Source organism: Apodemus sylvaticus, chromosome 14, assembly GCF_947179515.1.
Source record: "Apodemus sylvaticus chromosome 14, mApoSyl1.1, whole genome shotgun sequence".
In the NCBI taxonomy this organism is placed as follows: domain Eukaryota; kingdom Metazoa; phylum Chordata; class Mammalia; order Rodentia; family Muridae; genus Apodemus; species Apodemus sylvaticus.
Window position 1 is genome coordinate 64,734,265 of NC_067485.1, and position 20,207 is coordinate 64,754,471.

Genomic DNA, 20,207 nt, shown 5'->3' on the forward strand with positions numbered 1-20,207 from the left:
GAACAAATGCACAGATAACAGCCTCGGTCACTGTCATCATTACTCACAATAGAAAATAATTATAACAACCTCCTGATTGATTACTGCTTGAGCCAGGGAGTGGCACTGTTGGGAGGTGTGGCCTTGTTGGAATAGGTGTGGTCTCACTGGAGTAGATGTGTCACTATGGGTGTGGGCTAAAACACCCTCACCCTAGCTGCCTGGAAGTGAGTCTTCCACTAGCCGCCTTCAGCTGAAGATGTAGCACTCTCAGCTCTTCTTGTACCATGCTTGCTTGGATGTTTCCATGTTCCTGCCTTGATGATACTGGCCTGAACCTGTAACCCATGACTAATTAAATGTTGTCTTATAAGACTTGCCATGCTCATGTCATTTGTTCACAGCAATAAAACCCGAACTAAGACAACTACACACATCTGGGCAGTGGTTTCCCCATGATTTATTAAGTCTTTAAACTGTTTAATTCTTTCTGATGATTCTACTTTGCCAAGTTTATTTTAAAGACATAGCATAGTATGCTACTATTACAGTATTTTAAAGAGAGCATCACATTACATTTCTAATTATGGACAGTGAAGAAAAATCCTTAGCAGAGAGAAGCAGCAAGCAATACAGTCCAGTGGTTAAGGGTTTGATTTCTGAAAGTGGACTGAATACCTGTGCTCAAATTCTGACTCTCACAAAGAACATGAGAAAGGTTGAGCAAATCATTTAAGATTGATGCTTCAACTTCCTTATGTCTGGAGATGGAGATCATCCTAGGTCACATGTCTCCATTAGTACTAAATGAGGCAACGGAGGGGGATCTCATCCTTACCATATATGCTCATGAAAGGTCTAGTTATAAAAGTAAGAAATAAGAACAATTCATTTGGGGAGAGAGGTTCTAAAGTGATCGGATGTATGAGTTTTGGTCTGTGCAATACAAGAAATAAATCTATAATTATTCATGTTACTATTTCACTGTGAGATATATAGCAGTACACACTGGGTGATACTTTTGATACCACTGACCTTTGACTAAATTGCTAAAAATTAGTCTATTTTACTAGAAACACAGGCAACATTTCAAAATAGTTTGATAGTGTGCAACTTACTTCATATTCAATGAAATTTGTGGTTGACACTAATGGTCCCTAAAGATTGTGAACTTGAAAACCCATCAGTACTACCGTCTATGAGCTACAGCACATCACAGATCATGGGATGGAATTGTTATTGAGTCAAGTGGGTCAAATGTTATCATGATAGGCCTTAATGCAGGCAACAGGGTCAGAGTTAGCTGTGGTGTTTGAAACAGATTGTGAAATGACAGAAATGGAGGCCAAGAGCCAAGGAACACAGACAGCCTCCAGAAGTTAAAATAGCTGGGAAAAGATTCTCCCTGGAGCAATTATGAGGACATAGTCCTGCCAATACCTTGACTTGGTGAGACTGACTTTGATTTTCTGACCTCCTTCACTGTAAGATAGTCCCTGAGCTGTTTTAGGTTACTAAGGTTGTAGTAATCCGTTTCAGCATCTACAGGAAACTTACAGGACATCTTAGAGGGTGAGAAAAAGCTCTTTTTGATTTCTTGGTATATATTATGTTCTACTTTTTAAATTACTTGTCTGAATAACTTAAACAATATACAGATACAGAATGACTTTTGGTTGAAATAGTTGATAGCCCATTCAAAGACAATAATAAAATAGAAAGTTGGCACTAAGTCAGAATATTGGTTTATACTGCAGTAAAATTACAGTGTCATTAAGTCCATAAATACTAAGTTACATAAAGAAGACACACAGAAGTAGATTGATTAAAATAGTAATGTATTAATTCTGTATCCTACTACTATAAATGGCTTTCTATTTTTGTCTTTGCACTGTCCTAATTTTCAGAAAGTTGTATCACTTTTACTATGACACTGCACATCAACATATTTTAGCAAAAAGCACTGTATCAAGAAACATGCAATATAAGCAATTCCACTATGTTCAACCAGAGGTGCCAAAATGCTAAATTAATTAATAATTAAACATTTTATGAGTCACATGTCTGCATGATCACATGTCTGGTTGATTACCATGGATATGCAGTTTGGTTATGAAAAAGGATAGAGATTAGAACCCAGATAGGAAGTCATCGAAGAGAACTCTTTAAAATTGTGATAAGGATGCTAAAGTGTAGCTCCCCAGAACTGATGGCTTCTGAGAGGTATGTAGGTAGTTAAGGACTCAGTTTTCTTGAAGAGGCTAGCCACTGAAAGTTTGACCCTACTTCAGTGGGTATATGGGCAACAGAAACTGGACCCCTTTTCTGTTTCATTCTTCTTCTTTAAGGGGGGAGTGCTGGGAGGTTACAAGTTTTGGGGAGTGGACCTTGGGGGATTGGGAAATATGATCAGGGTACATTAGATGAAATTTCTAAATATTCAGGGCAACCCCATAGGAAGACCAGCAGTCTCAACTAACCCAGACCACTGAGATCTCTCAGATACTGAGCCATCAACCAGGCAGCATTTACAAACTGGTCCGAGGCTCCCGACATATACAGCAGAGGACTGCATGGTCTGGCCTTAGTGGGAGAAGATGTGCCTAATCCTCAAGAGACTTGAGGCCCCAGGAAATGTGGAGGCCTGGCAGAGGCATCCTTTTGGAGATGGGGGAAGGAGAATTGGAATGAGGAACTGTGGAAGGGTGGACTAGGAGGGGGGCAATGACTAGACTGTAAAAATCTAAATGTGTGTGTGTGTGTGTGTGTGTGTTTGTGTGTGTGTGTGTTTGTGTGTGTGTGTGTGTTTGTGTGTGTGTGTGTGTGTGTGTGTGTGTGAGAGAGAGAGAGAGAGAGAGAGAGAGAGAGAGAGAGAGAGAGAGACAGAGACAGAGAGACAGAGAGACAGAGAGGATTTCAAGAAGAGACACTGGGCAATAGTTCCCTGGTAGATCACTTACCTTGTATGTGTGTGACCTTTGGTTCAATCCCCAGTGTCAAAAAATGATTGGGGTTTGGGGCTGGGTTATAAAGACAGTGCCTTCTTGTAGTATGTTGATTCTTATTTCTGGGTGATTGGATTGGTCCCTGTGACAGCAGGCTACTGTAAGGTGAGCCCCACACTCACCTTGCTTTGTCTGTTGAATGCATCCACATGCCTTTGACATTTCTACCATGCTATAGCCCCAAATAAGGCCTTCCTGGACGTGGCCTCCTGCTTTTAGGATTTCTGAGCACAGATCTTCAAGCTAAAATAAGTTTCTTCACTGTACAAATTACCTAGACCCAGGAATTTTGTGATAGTAACAGGAAATTAACTAAATCTAATGGTATCTTACTATGGTTTTGATTTAAATTTCTTAGTAATACAGAGTTTTCATGTAATTAATGTGTATTCCTTTGTGTTTATTAGAGAAATATATATTCAACTCATTTTTATGCTTTTAATTGGATGTTTTAGTATTGTTATGAAAGCTCTGTATATAATTTAGCTTCATTTCCCTTGTCACATAGGACATGCATCTGTTTTTTCAATTTTGTTGATTTTTCCATTTTCTTCTTCTTGTTGTTGCTCTGTTCTCAAGTTGTCAACTTTGACAAAATTCTTTTTGCTTTTTTCCCCCCATTTGCACTTTTAGTGTTGTATCTAAGAAACATTTGACTCATCTTAGGGAATAAAAAAATTAGTATTGGGAATGAGAACATGTCTCAGAGGCAAGGGGCATCTGCTGCTTTCTAAGGACCCTAGGTTCAGTTCCCAGCATCAAACTTTAGCAGCTCACAACTACTTATAACTCCTGGTCTCCATGGACACACACACACACACACACACACACACACAGTGTCTAAATAACAACAAAATTTCTTAAAAGTGATAAAAACTATTTTTGTATTTAATTATAAGAGTCTGGGTTTTAGTTATGTACATGGTCTGTATTTTGGCTAATTTTGTTTTATGTGAGAAAAAGATCTAAATTCATGTTCATGAGGGGAAAAAAAGAATAGGCATGGAGCTTGCAGACTTATTCACCTCTCATTATATGTGGAAAAGTGAGTTTTTGCTGAAACTATGTTTGCTGTTGAGAAAGTCATTCTACCCTCTTATGCCTTGATCTTTTCCTAGGGTATGAGGATGTAGAATTAAGTGGACCATAACCTTCCTCTGAATCCTAATAGTCTACAAGTATGTGGCTATAGAAACATTGCATACACAGTCAGGATTTTAGACTCTGGTTATTAATCAAGAAGGCTAATTCAAAACAGGCAAACTACAAACAAACGTCTACTCCCAGATTTTATAGTCTCATTGAGCTACCCCACAAGTGTTGCTATGAATTTGCTTCAAGGCTCTCCAGCACGCCTACGCCAGGCACCGTGCTGCCAATTCCCCCAGTCTCAGGTATTTCACAGCATCCTCTTTTTGCATCATGTCAGAAAATAAATTGCAGTGTACTAAAAGCTTCAAACAAGTGTGGGCTCCAGGCGGTGGCGGCAGCCTGATGCCTGGCTGGTCAACTGAGACTCGCAGCCTGTCACTTGTCAGCTCTTTAAGGAATGCATTCATAACCTTGGGGAAGAGGTCCACATTCTTCCAGGAAAAGCAGACACATTAAAGCAACTTACCAGTTTCTCAACTAAGTGCAAGGCCCGATGCACATGCACCAACTGTGGGGTGAAATGAGGATGCCCCGTTGGAGTCTGTCTCAAATAAAATTTGACTCCAAGTGGGACATTTTCTATTTTTCTTCCAGAAAATATTGATAACATGCCTGTTCTTTGAAAGAGTCTTGGGTTACTTAACCTAGATTTTAAAAAATTTATGAGTCTTGTTGGGTAGAGGAATCATGCACACATTGAGCACTAATGCAAAACAGAAAGATAAATGTCAAAGAGAAATATGGGTGAAAGAAAAAAATCAAGTCCACATGTTCTTTTAGGGAGATGCACGTACGGGGTGCATGCCATTGAAGGATGCTGGACACCTGAATTTAAAAGCAGAGGTGGAAGGAGACAGCTTTGTTGATGAATGAAATAGAACTAGTAATTTCTACAGGGGTAGGGAATGGGGACTTCAGAGAGTATCTGGAGAAGACAGCAGTGAAACATGATGGTAGTTCCTACTCCAGGCTGGAGAGCCATGGCAGAAAGATGGAAATAATGGATAAAATATGGCTTGCACATAATAATGGATAAAATGCCTCGCATAGCCACATAAGGAGACCACAGTTTTCCTATAGATAAAAGAGTGTCACTTCCGACTTTGACCTAATTATCTAAGTTCATCTACACACAGCCATCCCAATTATAGGGGTCAAGAATAATTCTCACTTTGTTGTTGTGAAAGCATTATAATCTCCCACTCAACAAGTGAACAGGATTCCAAGCTGTTTCCCACATATCTTGCAGTGAATTCAAACTCAACTCACAACGTCTGAAAATCTGCAAGGGCAGATTCCATTTGCCTCTCTAGTATTTCACCACTGGCTGGTGTTGGAAGAGGAATGCTCTTACACCATCCTACCTTGAAAGACGCAATTACGTATAGGAAATCCTCCTGGGCTATAAAGGAGAACTGGTTAGGCTCATTGTATCTAATGGCTTCGAGGCTCCTTACCCTCGCCTCCCTTTTGGCCATGGTCCTTATACATACTCCATGTTCTTTTTGGCACTGGAGCTAAATCTATATTCTGTATAGGACAAAGCAGCATCGCACGAACCTTTCAGTGGATAAATGGGTATGCATTTAAACAGAAATAAATAACTATATACATGTTATACAAAAATGGCAGCACCATATAATATCTCATTTTTATATCTGTCGTTTTGCAGTGGAAGTTGTATTTTCTGTATCTTTTATAAGCCTTTTGAGAACAGACCTACTTTATTGTATCATATACATAACCAAACTTCAATTGGTAATTTATTAAGCCAAGTCTTCCCTCTCCAGGGTAGGCTGGGTTTCCTCCTAGGACTGAGAGAACAGCTGCTTAGCATATTTTGTATAAGGGCCCTGAAAAGCATGGTTTTTATTTTCTCTTAGGTCTCTAAAGGGTAGGTGGCTTATTTGTTCAAGAGCTTCAGAGATAAGAAGAGGTCTGACCTCATCATCTGAAAGCAATCTATCAGCATGGATGAGCGAGGGTGCAGTGACCGTTAGATCAGCCAGCCTCACACTGACAAATCATGTGCCAAGCATTAAATCCAGGTGGTGGCTGCAAGCTCACACAGCCCATCAGCATGATTCTCCTGGCTGAATTTGGCACTTACCTCAATGAAGAAGATGCTGGCGGCTGATGTTGGATGGTGATACATATAAACTGTCACCAGAACGGCCGCTGCTATAATCAGGACCAAGATGAGGATTCCCACAATGAGGCCTGCATGGAAGGTTCCGCCTTTCTTCTCAGCTGCACTGTCATCTGTGGAGGCTGAAAAAGACCCCAGCTGTCAGGCTCCTTCGTATGTGTACCCTTGAAATCAAATTTTCCCTTGTGTGAAATTCATATATGTAAGTAAATAACACTGACTCTTTCTTATGTCAGTTCAGGCTTATGTTTCCACACAGCTAATATCCGAAGTTGTTTAAGTAACAACAAGAAAAAAATCCCATAATATTAATGGTTAAAAATGAATTTAGTGTTGTTAATGGTGCTGGGGATCAAATCTATTAACTTAAGCATGTTAGGAAAGCACTCTACTGCTTAGCTACATCTGTAGCTGCTGCACTCGAATCTCAATTTCTAGTTTAATAAATACAGCTAATAGCTTCTTGGTGTGCGTGTGTGTGCCTGTGTGTGTGTCTGTGTGTGTGTGTGCACATGTGTTTGCCTGTGTGTGTGTGTGTGTGTGTGTGTGTGAACATGTGTGTGTGTGTGTGTGTGTGTGTGTGTGTGAACGTCAGGGGACTGCTTCAATTGCTCTTAGTCTTGATTTTGGAGACAGGGTCTCTGGCAGTAACTGAATCATTCTAATTGGCTGGATTGGCTGGACATGGGGAGACTATAAGCACAGGCTTACCCTTTGACATGAGTGATAGGGATCTCATTGTAGTGACTGAGGCTCTCACAGAGCCCTGTTTGACTAATAGCCTAAAAGTCCCAAAAGTTTGTAAACCATCCCAGATTCTGTTAACTATACATTAACTCTCACTGTATGTCTCTCTCTGTCGCCCCCTCTGTCTTTCTCATCAAACTTATACTGCTATTGCCCCAAATGACTACTTTTCAATAGACTATCTTATATTCTGTATGGATTTTTACATGGAGGAGTTTCAATTTTTTTGAGTTGACAACTCAGGCATTTTCAGAAAGGCTGTTCATGAACCTCAGAGCACCATTCTCAAAATCTGTTTTAAACTGAAAAGACTTTTAGAAGCATTAACAGTGGGAGGCAAAGGAACCCTCAGTTTTATCATTCCCTAAAGGGAAAACTATAGCACATGGAAAGATTATAATATGCTGCAGCCTGGTATCATTTTCTGTAAGTTCTAATAAGGTGTGTGTCACTATAATACCAATTTTCTGAGTTAGAAAAGGGAGGAATTTAATTTCCAATGTAATGACTATCCAACTCAAAGCCAATTAACCACAGAAAATAATCTCTGAAGTGTTCTAAGATTCTCTGAATTTAGACGACTGTTCAGTCATTTAGAGATCATCCTAAATAATGATTACCATACAGGTAACTGTATGCTAGTGTGTAATGCGATTGGCAATTTTGGGCATTAGCTAATTCTCAATGGGGACAGATATTCAAGCACAGTGGTCCAGTCTTTCCATTAGTCGTTCTTCTCTCTGTTACTCTTACTCATTTGCTTTGTTGTTTTAAATATATTGTCACTGAATGAATTGATAAGCATCGAGGGCTTGTTTGTAACCTTAAGAATTTGTTAGTAAAATATACAGAAGTCTATGTGAACAGAATTCCACATAAAGCAAATAAACCTCACACAATCCTTCACACTCCTTAGTTCCCATAATAAGGGCCTAATACTAGATCTCCCTTTACTTTTTCCCCTGTCATTATTTGTGCTTTGCTTAACAACCTCTGTATTCAGTGAATTCTTCCCTAAGTCTAAATACTCAAAATCCTAAAGGGTTTTCTCCCATTCCATAAATTAACTAGCAAATAATATAAAATTTGAAGAGCAATCCATTATATAAAGTTGGCAATATACAGATGTACGTATGTTGTCTTGCATATGTCAAATCAAGGAACCTAAGATGTAGGCGTTATCATCCCTGCCTTTAACATAAGGCGATGTAACAGAGGCAGCAGGAAATTAAGACCTGTGCTGAAGCCTCATAGTTACTAAATTAGAGCTGGGCTCCGATCAAGCTGGCAGGCGCTAAACCTTGGCTCTGACTGTCATTCCCTCGGCTAACACTGAGTTCTAAGCATGTCTCTTTGCTTTCGTGTGACATCATGAGTCTGGCATAGCATCCTGGAAAAAGAGAAACCTGGTAACATTAAGTCAAGGAAAAATAATTTATACGACAGTTCAAGACTTAGCTTTTTGCCCTTAGTTAACAAGGGTATTGGTTGCACCTCTCGTGGGGCTCAGGCCAGTGCTGGTAATGAGAAGCACTTTCTCAAGTTTAGGGAGAGAGGCAAGATGAGGTTGATAGAGGGTGAAAGAGAAGAAATAATGAAGGCCTTTGAAAGCAGGTGACAGACACTGGAAAGACATTTCCATGAAAGCAAGTGAGCTAATCTTCCCTGTCCTTAGTTGCCCAGACCATACTATGATGTCGATGGCAGTATTACTCCATAGCGTTCCTCGAAGAGCACGGCATCGACATACAGAGCACCAGGCATGCAATAAGCATTTATTTAATGCTAAGGTGTGATATTAATACTTTATTTTTTATATGAAGCCGGTTGAGGGAAATTATAGTGACAGATTCTAGTCACCATAACAACTAGACATCTGACTTCTTTATTAAGTATGCACTTATGACTACATCTTAAAAACTAATGTTATTTTTCGAGATCATGACATGTTGCTTTTCTAAGAAAACAGGATTGATTTAATATGTTACCATGGGGCAATTTTATTAAAGTCAGATACTCGAGTCATATAAAACAATCTGTAATGTTTCTGGGAGCCCTGTGTATAATTCCATTTCTCCTATCATTTCTTCCTTGCTCTTCTACTTTTCTGAATTTCCCTATCTCTCCATTCTTCCATTTCTGCACCCAATCATTCTCTCTCTGATGTTCTATCTCTCCCCTTTCTATTTATCCACTGGTCAGCCAGTGTCTGTTCTATGGTAACTCTGTGGGGTCTGCAACCTCATACACACGGTACCACATTTCAGTCTCATGTGTCTGACATGTCAGAACATGGAAGAGAGATAGAAGCCCTGAGCTGACCTCAGCCCATCGCTTCCCAAGTACACCAGAGGTCGGAACTGCTGGAGAGGCAGGCGACTTCCTAACCTCCAGGAGGAAGAGGGCAGAGGACAGGTTTTATTCAATAAGAGGCAAATCAAAACTAAAACTATTACTAAATTTCAGAACCTAAATTGCCAATTTCCTGAATATAAAACAAAACCAAATTTGCATATTCCAGGTTGTAAACCTTAGTCTGTTTCTTTAGGCATAAATGTCAACTCTCACCATCATTATTTTGACAAACAGGTTTAAGTTTGTTATCATCCTCTAAAAAATACATTTACATTGTTTTATGAGATGTTTGACTCCCAGTGATGTCATGTGTTCTTTATATAAAGTCTGATTTGTTTCTAGGTAAATAATCATTTCATAATATTTAAGTTGATGGTTTTAATAAAATATGTCATTTTCATAGTTTCTCAAACACTGTTAAACTGTAGAATGTATTTATTGGCCTGTGAATGTCAAGTGACACTGGTCTGTCAAATGATGTGTTGTGACAAGAACAATCAACTTAAGAAGAAATGTTACATTTAATTTCAAACTATTACAAAACATATTATTGCTAATTTTAGAGCAATTCCTAGCAATTTTCTATGGTGTGAGGCAAAAAGGCAATGCAGTTTTTTGTTATTTTTTGAGAACATATCCCTCTACTCCCACATAATTTAACCAATACTGTTTCTTCTCTCATCATTCTACAAATCCTTTAAAAAGCTCCTTTATTTCTAAAGACTTTAGGGATCCATGGAAACCAGGATGATAATGGTTGTTAAAGGTTGTTGAACTGGAACATCTGTCTGCATTGATGTGTTTAGATTCTAAGTTCTCCATTTGGTTTTCTAATTTTACATTATTTCTCAAACAATGTGATAGGATATGCACATGGTTACCTGTAGACAACATACAGGAGTCATCAAACTTATGAGTATCTCAAAGCCAAAGTAAAATGGGAAACTAGTAAAAGCAAGCCCTTGGTAACAACTTTCATTAGATGTTAATTCATGCACCTAAAGGGAAGACCCTCAAACAAACTGAAACAAATAGTCCCTCAGAAAAGATGATAAACTAAGATGTCAACTTTGTAAAATAATCAGCACTGATCTATTAAATTGGCTGAAGAAAACCCTGTGCACACCTCAGGTAGTAACTTCTCATGCTGCCCAATAGAGTCTGTAAAGGGGAATGTTTATGAATGGTCACAAGGAATCTGCTCATGAGATCAAAATTCTTACACTTTTCTTAGAGATATCATTGGTTTAAAAAAAAATTCATGCCCCAAAGCAAACCAAACCAAATTACTATCAATGCAATAATAGACACCAGATAATTAAAATATTCGGTCTTGCCTTTAGCTTTTTATTGAGTTCCAAACTAAGAGGGATTAATGATAAAAAGCAGTGAGACTCCAGCTCCATCCATTTGTCTACGAATTTCATGAATTCATTGTTTCTAATGGTGGAATAGTACTCCATTGTGTAAATATACCACATTTTTTTTGTATCCATTCCTCTGTTGAGGGACACCTGGGTTGTTTCCAGCTTCTGGCTACTATAAATAGGGCTGTTATGAACATAGTGGAGCATGTGTCCTTATTACATGCTGGGGAATTGTCTGGGTATAGACCCAGGAGTGGTATAGCAGGGTCCTCCGGAAGTGCCATGCCCAGTTTTCTGAGGAACCACCAGACTGATTTCCAAAGTGGTTGCACCATCTTACAATCCCACCAGCAGTGGAGGAGTGTTCCTCTTTCTCCACATCCTCGCCAGCACCTGCTGTCTCCTGAGTTTTTGACCTTAGTTATTGTGACTGGTGTGAGGTGAAATCTCAGGGTTGTTTTGATTTGCATTTCCCTAATGATTAATGATGTTGAACATTTCTTAAGGTGTTTCTAAGCCCTCCGAAGTTTTTCATGTGAAAAATCTTTGTTTAGTTCGGTACCCCACTTTTTTTTTTTATTATTTGATATAATTTATTTACATTTCAAATGATTTCCCCTTTTCTAGCCCCCCCCACTCCCCGAAAGTCCCGTAAGCCCCCTTCTCTTCCCCTGTCCTCCCTCCCACCCCTTCCCAGTTCCCCGTTCTGGTTTTGCCAAATACTGTTTCACTGAGTCTTTCCAGAACCAGGGACCACTCCTGCTTTCTTCTTGTATCTCATTTGATGTGTGGATTATGTTTTGGGTATTCCAGTTTTCTAGGTTAATAACCACTTATTAGTGAGTGCATACCATGATTCACCTTTTGAGTCTGGGTTACCTCACTTAGTATGATGTTCTCTAGCTCCATCCATTTGCCTAAGAATTTCATGAATTCATTGTTTCTAATGGCTGAATAGTACTCCATTGTGTAGATATACCACATTTTTTGTATCCACTCTTCTGTTGAGGGATACCTGGGTTCTTTCCAGCATCTGGCAATTATAAATAGGGCTGCTATGAACATAGTAGAGCATGTATCCTTATTACATGGTGGGGAATCCTCTGGGTATATGCCCAGGAGTGGTATAGCAGGATCTTCTGGAAGTGAGGTGCCCAGTTTTCGGAGGAACCGCCAGACTGCTTTCCAGAGTGGTTGTACCAATTTGCAACCCCACCAGCAGTGGAGGAGTGTTCCTCTTTCTCCGCACCCTCTCCAACACCTGCTGTCTCCTGAATTTTTAATCTTAGCCATTCTGACTGGTGTAAGATGAAATCTTAGGGTTGTTTTGATTTGCATTTCCCTAATGACTAATGAAGTGGAGCATTTTTTAAGATGCTTCTCCGCCATCCGAAGTTCTTCAGGTGAGAATTCTTTGTTTAACTCTGTACCCCATTTTTTAATAGGGTTGTTCGGTTTTCTGGAGTCTAACTTCTTGAGTTCTTTATATATATTGGATATTAGCCCTCTATCTGATGTAGGATTGGTGAAGATCTTTTCCCAATTTGTTGGTTGCCGATCTGTCCTCTTGATGGTGTCCTTTGCCTTACAGAAACTCTGTAACCTTATGAGGCCCCATTTGTCAATTCTTGCTCTTAGAGCATACGCTATTGGTGTTCTGTTCAGAAACTTTCTCCCTGTACCGATGTCCTCAAGGGTCTTCCCCAGTTTCTTTTCTATTAGCTTCAGAGTGTCTGGCTTTATGTGGAGGTCCTTGATCCATTTGGATTTGAGCTTAGTACAAGGAGACAAGGATGGATCAATTCGCATTCTTCTGCATGCTGACCTCCAGTTGAACCAGCACCATTTGTTGAAAAGGCTATCTTTTTTCCATTGGATGTTTTCAGCCTCTTTGTCGAGGATCAAGTGGCCATAGGTGTGTGGGTTCATTTCTGGATCTTCAATCCTGTTCCATTGATCCTCCTGCCTGTCACTGTACCAATACCATGCAGTTTTTAACACTATTGCTCTGTAGTATTGCTTGAGGTCAGGGATACTGATTCCCCCAGATTTTCTTTTGTTGCTGAGAATAGTTTTAGCTATCCTGGGTTTTTTGTTGTTCCAGATGAATTTGATAATTGCTCTTTCTAACTCTGTGAAGAATTGAGTTGGGATTTTGATGGGTATTGCATTGAATCTGTATAGTGCTTTAGGCAAAATGGCCATTTTAACTATATTGATTCTACCGATCCATGAGCATGGGAGGTTTTCCCATTTTTTGAGGTCTTCTTCCATTTCCTTCTTCAGAGTCTTGAAGTTCTTGCCATACAGATCTTTCGCATGTTTGGTAAGAGTCACCCCAAGATACTTTATACTGTTTGTGGCTATTGTGAAGGGGGTCATTTCCCTAATTTCTTTCTCAGCCTGCTTATCCTTTGAGTATAGGAAGGCCACTTTAATGGGGTTATTTGGTTCTCTAGGTTCTACCTTCTTGAGTTATGTATATGTTCTGTATATGTTCTACCTTCTGTATATGTTAGATATTAGCCCTCTGTCAGATTTAGGGTTGGTGAAGATCCTTTCCCGATCTGTTGGTTGACGTTTCATCCTTTTGACAGTGTCCTTTGCCTTACAGAAACTTTGTGGTTTTATGAGGTCCCATTTGTCAATTCTTGATATTAGAGCATAAGCTATTGGTGTTCTATTCAGGAACTTTCCCCCTGTGCCCATGTCCTCAAGGGTCTTCCCCAGTTTCTTTTCTATTAGTTTCACTGTGTCAGGTTTTATGTAGAGGTCCTTGATCCATTTGGAGTTGAGCTTAGTACAAGGAGATAGGAATGGATCGGTTCACATTCTTCTGCATGCTGACCTCCAATTGAACCAGCACCATTTGTTGAAAAGGCTATCTTTTTTCCACGGGATGCTTTCAGCTCCTTTGTTGAAGATCAAGTGACCATAGGTGTGTGGGTTCATTTCTGGGTCTTCAATCCTATTCGATTGATCCGCTTGCCTGACATTGTACCAATACTATGCAGTTTTTTATCATTATTGCTCTGTAGTAAAGTTTGAGGTCTGGGATACTGAATCCCCCTGAAGTTCTTTTACAGTTGAGAATAGTTTTAGCTATCCTGGGTTTTTTGTTATTCCAGATGAATTTGAGCATTGCTCTTTCTAGCTCTATGAAAAACTGCGTTGGGATTTTGATTGGGATTGCATTGAATCTGTAGATTGCTTTTGGCAATATGGCCATTTTAACTATATTAATCCTGCCAATCCATGAGCATGGAAGATTTTTCCATTTTCTGAGATCTTCTTCGATTTCCTTCTTCAGAGATCTGAAGTTCTTGTCATATAGGTCTTTCACTTGTTTGGTTAGAGTCACCCCAAGATACTTTATGCTGTTTGTAGCTATTGTGAAGGGTGTCATTTCCCTAATTTCTTTCTCAGTCTGCTTATTCTTTGAGTATATAAAGGCTACTGATTTGCTTGAGTTGATTTTGTAGCCAGTCACGTTGCTGAAGTTGTTTATCAGCTGTAGGAGTTCTCTAGTAGAGTTTTTTGGGTCACTTAAGTATACTATCATATCGTCTACAAATAGTGATAGTTTGACTTCTTCCTTTAGTGAGGTAACCCAGTCTCAAAAGATCAGTCATGGTATGCACTCATTGATAAGTAGATAATAACCTAGAAACTTGGACCCAAGAAAAAAATCCACATATTAAATGATGTCCAAAAAGAACAGAGGAGTGGCCCCTGGTTCTGGAAAGACTAAATACAACAGTATAGGGGAATACCAGAACAGGGAAGTGGGAAGGAGTTGATGGAGGAACAGGGGGAGGGAAGAGGGCTTATGGGACTAGTGGGGAATGGGGACCCAAAAAATGGGAAATCATTTGAAATGTAAATAAAGAATACATCGAATAAAAAAAAAAGAAAAGAAAAAAGAAAGTCAGTGAGTCCAACACTGCCTTCAGGACCAGACTGGAAAAAAAAAGCAGTGAGACAACACAAATGTGACCTCCAGTCCAAAGAAGTGAATTCTAGAAGCACACATTAAAAGTCCATACGACCAAAGCTTTTTATAGTGTTTAAGAAATGATTGAAAACATAAAAGAGGCATAGAAAGTCCGTAGTATCAAAGGTGACACATTCTCATCTGGTGCTCTGAGTGACTTCTGGAGGACTTGTAGCTTTTTAGAAGTTCATAGAATGATGATCACTATTCAAACACAGAGGACCAACAATTGTCACATCTGCCAAAGCAATTTGTCATTGTTGCCCGAGATTTTGTCACCATGAAGTGAACACACAGAGTTCTTCTAAATGAAGAAAATAGCCAAGACTTTATGGGAATTGATTTGTTTACTCTATTCCAGGTAACACTCATGACTAAATGAGTTGATAAGAGGAAAAGCAGAAGAAATAAAGAGAAAGGATGGGAGTGGGGAACTGGGAAATGGGCAATCATTTGGAATGTAAACAAAGAATATAGAAAACAAAAAAAGGAAAAAAAAGAAACGCAAAAAAAAGGACAAAAGTTTCATATGTTTTCAAAGTGGAGTGATGGATTTTAAAACTGTGTCTTCTTGTTTTTTATATAGTTTTCTTAGAATTTATGTGTGCATGGTAATGATATTATACATTTAGCATTAGGCATCTTGAGTATGATAAAATATTTTAATGCACTGCTAAAGAGACTAGTGTCTATTACCAAATCTCACCAATCCTCAAAGTCTGAGAATAAAGTAAAACTAAAAATTGTTGCCTGAAATGGAATCCCCTTTAGAACTAATTCTTCAGGACTAAAAGTAGTGAAATGCTTCAGCCTATAAATTACATACCTTATTAATATCTTTTGGGGATTGAAGGTCTAGTGGATTGGGCAAAATCCTGTACAAATTTGCTCAAAATCCATAAATCTTACATAGACATTTCCAAAATGTTCTTTCTTTGGAATAAAATTGAACTAAAAATGCCTTAAATATCAATGTTCCACATTTTGATTAAAAACACACAGGCACACAGCTTTTCTTGTGGAATATAATTTAAACCATTTATATACTAAAGCAAGTAATGGAAAAATCACATGATAAAAATCTTAACTAAATTGATTCTCCTTTGAATGTTTCCCTTGTAATTAATTTGGTTTTGTAGCATGTTTGTTTCCAGCCTCTGTTTTTACTTTTTAAACTCACTATCATTACCTTGACTGAAATCAGTTTTCCCCTGATGATTTTTGCATTTTCTAATTTTTGATAACTCAGTTTTCAGGTTCTTAATATAGGGTTTCCTATTTGCTTGATGCGTCTTAGTCTATTAATATTTCAAAATATTAATGTTTATGGTGTACATGTGTTTTCACATGTGCGCTTGTACGTGTGCATGTCTATATCTGTTTGGGAGTGCATTACATGTGCACGTGCACGTGCACGTGAGTGTGTGTGTGTGTGTGTGTGTGTGTGTGTGTATGTGTGTGTGTGTATGAGAGTATGTGTGTGTGATGTATGCTGATTAGTTTAACCTTACTCGTGGTTCGGTAATTCTTTTTACCTTTATGTAGTGTGTTCAACAGACTGAACTCAGGCTACAAGGCTTGTACATCAACATCTTTTACTTATGAAACCATCTTGTTGTCAAAAAAGTTGTCAAGGATGAGGATGATCTGAAAGCAATTTATAAAGTATATCCAAGTATACCCAACACTGCCATGATGTATATTTTGACATTCCATTCATGAGATTTTGTAAGTTCTCTAAAAAACAAAGACATGTGTAAACACACACACACACACACACACATAGAGGTATGGTCTGTGGTGAGAATAGCACCTGCAAGGCTTGCCCACATTTTCCAGTCTTTCCTACTGATCTTTTCTAGTGAAATTTCTTTCACGGATGCATTTGAAATGTTCTGCATTGAGGGAAGTTAAAGTATGAAAATCCTAGTTTCTTATCCTTGAAAATGGATGTAGGTAAAATATCCGTGAAGCCATATAGTAAGAAATGCTGGATTTCATCAAAATGAAGAGTCAGGGCAGTCATGTAAACAATGACATATTGTTAGTGGAACTTTTACTCTTAGTGTGTAGAAGCACCTACAAGTGAACTGGTAATATTTACAGCTACTATAGAGCCACAGATGAGACATTAGAGTCTTCCACTTTGATTTTTCCATTCTTGTACTATGTTCTATTTTTTTTTGTCACTATCTGCTATCCTTCAAATACTTACTTTTAGAATTGCCTTTAGCTTTAAGGACTTAATTTTTTCTTAATGTTAGCTTTCTGTATCTAATTATCTTCTTTATTTAAGGCTCATTTATATTTTTGTTTAATTTTTCCTTCTCAAAATTTCTTTGTCAATCTTACGCACACACACGCACACACACACACACACACACACACACACACACACTTTTCTATGCTAATTATCGGTGTGTTTGGTCCATGTTCTATCCTCCCATTCTAGCCTCTCTCCTCCTTCTTCCCCCAGGTTCTATCCTATTTTGATGAACTTTCTTCCCCCAGGTTCTATCCTATTTTGATGAACTTTCTTCTAAGACACTGAGTGTGATCATGATAGTTTGAATGTGCATGTGTGCTTGCTTATTTACTAAAACACAAGCAATGTGTCATGGACCATTGATCCTCTCTCCTGCAGCATGCATACAATTTTGGGTAAATTTTCATATTAAAAGAAAATACTCATGTCTAAATTTTCACCTAAATATACAAGTAAAGGACTTTCTGGGTATTTCCTTGTAGAAATTCCCAACAAACACTTGCATGGCTAAAAGAGTGAGATTTTTTTAATCACAGAAAATTTTAGCAATAGTTTCATAGAGTATATTCATTATGTAACACCAAAGATGTGGTTGACAAAGTATTGTCAAGGTTGAGTAAGTCAGAAAAAGTGACTGTACCTGCCTTTTAAACCCATCTGTATAATAGTACAGCCACTATTGTTAGCCTACTACTGCTAGGCTTCAAATACTTACTTTTAGAACAGCATTTGCACATATATCCTCTTCATGAAAAAATTGTTTATCTTGCTATGAAATGAATCACCTATTCTGAACATAGACTAGGAACCCTACTCAGGCATCTTTTTCAAGATCCGTGTCCTTTTCTAAAACAAGCACAATAGTACTTCCTGCCGCAAGATGGCTATGGAGATATGGGATGATGCTTACAGTGGGCCTGACCTTAGTCTTCATTCACACAAAGTGAGTATCAGTGAGATGTATGCAGCCATCACTGGTCAAAATATTTGCCATATTACACATTATGATACTCTATCCTCACGTTAATATTATTGCTAATGTTGTTTTGGAGGTCAATTTACCATAGAGTTTTACCAAGTGTTTTTGAACTAAACTGAATGCCTTAAATTATCCCATACTACACAAAAGGAAGGAATACTTTCCAATATATGTAAACAGAGTTATACTGATAGCTAAAAGATAAACTCAATAAAGACATAATATAAAAAAAAGTATAGACCCTTCTTCTTGATGAATAGAGATGCAAAAGTTCTCAACAAAGCACTTGCAAATTGAAACCAAGAACACTTCAAAGTGGTCCTCTATCTTGATCGAATAGGCATCATTTCAGAATGCATAGATGGTTCAATAAATGAAGGTAAAAACCTGGGCCTCACTAGATCATCTCAGTAGATGTAGGAAATACCTTTGCAAAATGAAATGAATTGAGAATTATGAGAAAATCCCCAGAAAGACTAGGAAGAGAGGAAATGTTCTCAACAAAAGTTATATAAAACAAGCCTATAAATAAGGCTGTGCTAAATGTGTAAAAACCAGAAGCACTTCCTCAGGCATAAGACCAGGATGTCCGCAGTCCCTACTGCTTTTCAGTAGAGCACTCAAACTTTTAGCTAGAGCAATACAGCTACAGATGGAGAGAGAAGAGGTACAATATGAAAGAAGTCAAAGTATTCTTTCTTTTAAATTATTTCTTAATTTTTTGAGATTATAAAAATAATTATATCGTTTACACCTTCCATTTCCCATCTCCAAATCCTCCCATATATCTCTCTATTTCAAACTCCTGGACTTTTTTTCATAAATGTAAATGGATAGGTAGATAGATAGATAGATGAATAGATACATAGATAGCTAGACAGATCAAATTACTAAGTACATAAGCTCGACCTGCTCAGGCTGTACAAGTCTACTTGTATTTTCAGATTATATGCATATATACATAAAAGACTCTTAAAAAGAATCTACTATTGTGGTAGACTCTTTTTAAGAGTCTTTTCCAAGACATAACACACATATTAAATGATGTCCAAGAAGAACGGAGGAGTGGCTCCTGGTTCTGGAAAGACTCAGTGCAGCAGTATAGGGGAATACCAGAACAGGAAAGTGGGAAGGGGTAGATGGGGGAACAGGGGGAGGGAAGAGGGCATATGGGACTTTCAGGGAGTGGGGAGCCAGAAAAGGTGAAATCATTTGAAATGTAAATAAAGAATATATCGAATAAAAAAATAAAATAAGACAAAAAAAAGTCAGAAAACTCCTATAACTGACAAATGCTTTTAGCAAAGTGGCATGGTAATAATTAACACATAAAAATCAGTAGCCTTGCACGGAAGCCACTTCAGAACTCGGCTGCCCGCCAGTCAGGAGAGACTCACCGCCATCTTGATCCCGGGCTCCAGAGATCAGTCAGACTGAGGTACACAAACATAATCCTAGGCCCAACACCGCAGGGGTCTGAGCCAGACGGGCGTTGGCCTGCACCCAGGCCCTGGGCTGTTCGAGTGGCCATCGGGGCGCCAACCCAGCCAGGAGTTTTTTTTTTTGCCCCGGCCGGTGCACGCGCCGCCATTTTGCCTACAGGAGCCAGAGTGCTCGGGAGGGCAGAGACTGCTAACAAGCGTAGCCTGAGGCTAACAAAACGGGGGTCTAGGCCCCAAAAGGCACAGGACTGACCCCAAGAACTGGGCGGCTTGGTGGGCCATCTGTGTGTCAACCAGCCCAGGAGGTTATTAGCACAACAGACTCTCCCGGTGCTTTCGCGGAGCGCGGACGCGCACGCCCGCCATCCGGGTCACCTGGCGGACCCAAATAACAGACATAGCCCTAGGGGAACTTTGCTCGGACCTTGGCCTCCCAGGCGTTTGCCTGGACTCAGGGCCCAGGCGACAAGGCTAACCTAGTGTGCGCCAGCCCGGTTGGTGAAATCGGCTGCCCAGCGGAGTGAGCGGAGCACAGGGGAGGTCACAGCAACATTCACCTTCGGAGCTCCCTGGGGGTGCACACGGGTTCCACCTGGTCCACAGACACAATCTGGGGCAAGGCCTCAGGCAGAAGCCCCCAGCTCAAATCTCTCCGCTTCAGATCAGCCTGGGTGGCCGCCACATCTCCAGGTCCCTCAAGAGGCTAGTGGGGGCTTCCGGGCGGCCAGCTGGGAAAAGTCGGTGTGCTCCGATAAATCCTGCGGGCCCCAGC

At 39.3% G+C, this 20,207-nt stretch overlaps 1 protein-coding gene across 2 annotated transcripts in view; it reads right to left on the bottom strand.

The window, feature by feature from the left end:
* Positions 1 to 20,207, bottom strand: part of Plxdc2 (plexin domain containing 2) — a 411,297-nt gene that overhangs the window by 20,580 nt on the left and 370,510 nt on the right. For both annotated transcript variants that reach the window (XM_052156655.1, XM_052156654.1), the window contains exon 13: positions 6,247 to 6,407. In XM_052156655.1, the coding sequence (XP_052012615.1) occupies positions 6,247 to 6,407 (161 nt within the window). The remainder of the gene's footprint in view (positions 1 to 6,246; positions 6,408 to 20,207) is intronic.